This window comes from Gymnoscopelus braueri (genome assembly GCF_963280865.1).
Source record: "Gymnoscopelus braueri genome assembly, chromosome: 18".
Lineage (NCBI taxonomy): Eukaryota > Metazoa > Chordata > Actinopteri > Myctophiformes > Myctophidae > Gymnoscopelus > Gymnoscopelus braueri.
This window is the reverse complement of record NC_137618.1, coordinates 23,668,026-23,673,525: the sequence shown is the minus strand read 5'-3', so window position 1 is coordinate 23,673,525 and position 5,500 is coordinate 23,668,026. Positions and strand designations below refer to the sequence as shown.

At 45.1% G+C, this 5,500-nt stretch overlaps 1 protein-coding gene across 1 annotated transcript; it reads left to right on the top strand.

Moving 5' to 3' along the window:
* Window positions 1-559: 559 nt before the first annotated feature.
* Window positions 560-1,510, top strand: LOC308073279 (CD81 antigen-like; the record flags this gene model as incomplete). Its single annotated transcript, XM_080412157.1, has 1 exon — window positions 560-1,510. The coding sequence occupies one exon, from the start codon at window positions 560-562 to the stop codon at window positions 1,508-1,510; it is 951 nt and encodes a 316-aa protein (XP_080268283.1).
* Between the last annotated feature and the right edge of the window lie 3,990 nt (window positions 1,511-5,500).

The following is a 5,500-nucleotide window of genomic DNA, read 5'->3' as shown; positions in this document are numbered from 1 at the left end:
CAGCTTGTTGCCTTTCAGTTGTTATCAGTTTACCTTGTTTATCCTTAACTAGTTTAGTGTAGATGTTCCTTGGACCGCTTAGCTGTTTGGTGATCCTATACACTATACTGAGTTGTCCTTTAGCTGCAGCCGTCTCTGCTTCGCTTGCCAGGTTCTCCACAAAGGCTCTCTTATCCCTTCGGGCACTCCTCTTGACCTCTAAGTCTTTCACCTTGTACTCTTTCTTTGCACGTTCAGTTAGCCTGGGTGACTTTGCCATGTACAATGGCCAGCATGTCTAATGCACTTCAATGCAACCACTGGGTTCTGGGGGCTTGGCCACGGCAGGTGAAGTCATGCTAGTGATGTCATGCTAGATGTCACTGTAAATGTGCAATCACTGATGTAGCGTGATGTCACGCTACATCACTGTGATGTAGTGTGATGTCAAACTATACATCACAAACAATCTCCATAACAGGTGACAGAAAAATTACAACATCTCAAATGTGACGGTTGTCACTCATGCAGTTGTTTGTCCTCCCTGTAAGAACACCACCACCCTGAGAGCTTCCAGCAAATGGGGGTGAAAGGCTTCACCAAACACATCAGATGCTTGCTTTTCTTCTTCAGCTTCATGCTTTGTCTCACAGGAGGAGCTGTGGTCCTCTTGGTGGGTTTGTTCTCCCGTCCCCCTTCTGTCCCTCAGGCAGCCATGCTCCTCCTGAAGGAACTCGACCGTGAAGGAACCAAAGTCCCCAGCAGCTCCTTCCTCATCATCAGTGACCGTCATCAACATCACACGGTGATGGCCATTGGCGGGGTGGCGGTGATGCTCGTCGGGTTCCTCGGTTTCTACGCCGATGAGTCTCAGTGTTTGCTGGGAACTCTGTTGGCCTGTCTGGTTCTCCTGTTGGCCTGCGAGGCGGCCGCCGGCGTCTGGGTCGTCCGACGCGGAGACGCCGCGTCGAAGGAGACGATCGCGTTCTACGATTCTGTGTACGACAGAGTCGTGACGGATACCTTCGCCGATGAGTACGACAAGGAGGCTTCCTCCCCTGTGCTCGAGCTTTTCCACCAGACGCTGAACTGCAGCGGTAAGGGCCGACACAAGTCCCGCTGTACCGTTTCTATAAACGCGGTGGTCCCGTTGCTACGGATTGGGACCACCAGCACGTGTTCCCCCCGGTCAGGAGGAAGCAGCCTGCATGTAAGCTGTCACGACAGGATCGACGACCTCGTCTCCGGTCAGATCTATCCGCTGGGGATCTCTGCGCTGGTACTGGCGGTCGTCGTGATCTTTCAGATGATTGTCAGTATGATCCTGTTCTGTGGACTAGACACCAGACCTGGATATGTCTTTGTGGATGATAGAGAGACCTGGTCTGTCTTCATAGAGGATAACCAGGAGGACTGGTCTGTCTTCATAGACGAAAGCAAGGAGGCCCGGTCTATCTTGAACTCGGTAGGACGGCTCTCCAGATACGTTCGACCGATCGGCTTCCGTGGTCCAAAAACTAAGCGCGATTAAATTGCGATTAAGTTTTTTAATCGCGTTAATTTTCTGTAATTAATTAATCAAAATTAATCAGTTAAAGTCCCAGCCCTACATTTTAGACATATGATAACTCTTGAAACAGGACATTCTGCATACTGAGTACTTCTACTTTTGGTACTTTTTTTTACTAATACTTTTGTACTTTTACTCAAGTAAATTTTGTATTCCTGATTTTTACTTGTAACAGAGTATATCTACATTGCAGCATTGATACTTTTACTTAAGTACAAAACGTGAGTACTTTTTCCACCACTGTGTATGATCGGGCCACTACGCGGCCCCCACATCTACGTTGTGCCCATATATGGAGCTGACTGATTTGTCCTCGCACATTGAGGTTAGACAACACACTCCATATTTGGGCGTAGCTGCATTGGGAACTCCTTCTATGGTTATGGCTGAGTCATGGTGACATGAGAGGTCCGCCCCCCTCCCTCCCTTAAGCCAATCTTAATATAGGATGTAATATATAATATAACAAGGGAACCAGGGAACCTGGTACTGCCAGACCCCTAGTGGTTGAAATCTGAATGGCCGGAAATCTGAATGGTTTCTAAACTACGTCACGCTAAGCTTGGCCAATCAAAAAGAGGGACATGTAAGAGTCCATATATGGACGAAAACGATAGCAAAAGGGGACCGACAAAGCCACATGTAGGCCTGACCCCCTGGGTCTGGCAAATAGACCAGATGCTGAAACAATTGCTGAACATTGGGATCGGCCACAGAGCTCTCCCACGCTATGCTATAGTATGACTGGCTCATTTGGTTAAAGCGCCCTCCACTATAACTCAATTATATTACCACTCTTCACCACTGTTATCATTATAGTTGTGGTGTGGCTGGATACTGCCATCCACTTGAGTTACAAAGATTTTTTAAAACAACATAGTTATTGTGGGATCGCTTTAGCGATCACACTAATGTTATCTTTTGTGGGATCGCTTTAGCGATCACACTAATGTTATCTTCACTATTTATTGTCTCCGCCGGAGGTGGAGAGTATGTTTTCGTTCTGTCCCGCTGTGTCCCCCCCCCCCTAGCCAAGCTAACATTGGTCAAACTTCACGTGACACGTGACAATATGTTGTCACCAATGCTTTTGATTGGCTAGCGAGACGCATGACGAAATAAAATCCTATAAATAGGTGTGTCACTTCAAAAAGCCATTTATGTCTTTTGAAGTGAGGTAAGTCAGGATCAATCAGTCTTGATTGGAACAGTACCTTCAAGTACAAATCACCCGTCCGTGCGTGTGTGTGTCCCTCTGAGAACACCTAACATTGGTCAAGTTTCACGTGACATCACAATATGTTATATAAATATATAAATAGCTTAGACAGGAACAGTACTTTCCAGTACAAACAGAGATCACAGCTGAGATCACACAATGAAACTAACTCACATTACGCAAACTGAAGAAGCAGCAAATCATCGTCTGAAACCTGATGAAGAAGCAAAGGCACAGAAGGCCAAAGCTAAGAAAGCATACTCATCTACAACAGTAACACAGAAGAGGACTATAGAGTTGAATTGATCCCACAACAAGGCCGAGGTCTTAATACTGTAACAATTGGCCACCTTGATCAAATACATTATGTAGCACTAGAGAAAACTGACATAGATCAAACACACCAATAAACTGCTGAAACTGTTCAAGACAATGAAGATGAAGAAGACAGACAAGCATTTGAACAAACCAGTCAATTACGAGGACTCCCATATGACACATTGCTTCAAGAAGAACATTTTTTAGATGCAGACACTCAGTCGCCCCTGCAGAACACCAAAAACCACGCGCATTCTACCAAGACGACAAGTTTGAAGAGTTGGCAAACCCATCAAAGTACCCTTATGGCCGCGGTGGTTTAAAAACAGAAATAGCAAAAAACATCACACACAGAAAATATTTTAACCAACGCCTTTTGCATTGTGATGGCCGTTTTGCTAAAGACATAGACTATCTCCTGGCAGCTCAGTACATGGTGGAAGCACAACAAGTCAAAGATCAAATTCAGATATCCCTACGGCAAAGCCGTTTGATTAAAATAGCACAGGTCTGCTGGCGGAGACTTGTGCTCCGAGGAGCACATTTTCTAGTTATTATTATTATTATTATTCCTCCCGTTTTTTGGGTCATTTCAATGGAGAAATGCCATTTAGTGGCGTCATAATGCCATTCTAGTCATAATGCATAATGCCGTTCTAGTGACTTCATAATACTGATGTCATTGTATTATGACCCTACTATAACACTACTAACATCAATACTCAATACCAGCAACATTCTTAGCGATCCCACACTGTTTCTTCAGGAACAGTACTTTCTAGTTAAAGTAGTTATAGTAGGCCTACTTGGTGTGGACGGCCCGTAACATGGGCACCGAAAGGCCGGTGCGCCCGGCGCTTCGCAGCAAATGGCAGCACTTCCGGGCCCTGTGTGTGAACCCAGCTTTACTGTTGTGGGAGAATTGCTTTCCTTTATCCATTTACATTGGGTTACAGTGACATCCATACACAGCATATCTTGAGCAAAGCTAGTGGCTACAGCGCTTGGCCTTGTGGTTCCACACATAGCAGTGTGAGCTGAGCTGTGATTGGCCTACTTTTGTAGGGACAGAGATACAATGACATTCAGACAAATCCTGTCCTAGATGGCAAGCACCCTCAGTGCCATAGCGTCTGAGTTTATCTGTAGGTCACAGAGAGGAAGGAGACCAAAGACGCATAGTGTAAACTCATTCGTTTTACATTTGTATATTGCAAAGTAGGCCTACTTGTACACTAGGGCCATACATTTACAAATTACATTTTACTTTGTACAGCAGATGCATTTGTGGTGGTGGGGATATTGTTATTAGCTTGCTGCAGCAATGCACATCCTTCGAGCTCTCTCCTGAACCACCTCTTGTACCAGAATCATTGTCCCTGCGCTAATTCAATGTTTTGGCCATTAAAAACGATTTATTGCACGTTATGATGGTTAAATTCCCATCACTCGCTCCGGGACGTTGCCAAGGGCTTCTCCCTGTCACTGTGAGGGCCTGGTGGTTGATGAGGTAACCTCTCCATCCATGATTTATACCCCACAGATGTTCTCGGTGAACGGTCCTTCTGGTGGTGGGTTTGGGGGAGGGGGGATGAATGCCTTGATACCTGGGGCTCTCCAGCACAGTCGGCAGGGAAACCACAGACAGTTCCATGGCAATTGGAATTAAAAGAGATTTCCCATTCTGCACTCCCACCCCCCACCCCCATTAAAGAGCATCGATATTTTTTGGATACCTCAGTGATCATGGTATTCATAAAAAGCAGTTTGTTTGAGTTATGCGTTATACCACAACCCAGATTGTATTGTCATCAAGCAGTGAGGGCATCCATGGTTCAGAGACTGCTCAGTTACAAATGGTTTCTTGGCGTGCGCTATTCATTGGGAAAGTTGGTTGTCTGTCTTTGCCTTTTGCCAGGTACAGTACATGGACATTAAATAATTCACTGGAGTCGGACAGATTTTTAAGATTAGAGCTGTAAAGATTTCAGAGCAATACACTGCAGAATGGGGTGGAGAGTCCGAAAGCAACACTTGTTATCGTCAGTGTCTTTAATCATGAATAGATTCAGAGCAGGTTCTTTGGCAGCAGCAGTAACCACTCGGTTATTTATGAGGGTCAGTCAGATGTTTGGCACCAGGGATTTGCCTGTTTTGGTGATTGCTGTTTTGTTGTAGAAACTCTTTCAACAGGGAATAATGTTTCTCCAGAAAAATAATAATAATAATACTTTTCCCTTTAACTGCATGAACCCTAGCATCTCTGGCATGGGCATGTCTGAATAAGATGAACATTTTGCAAAAATAGGCAAACATTCAGCAAAAATAGGAGATCTACAAGCTCGCAATGCACTGTGTGCTTGTCGATCAGCTATTTTCGGTGAAGAGATTATGTAGTGTATCGGATTTAAGTT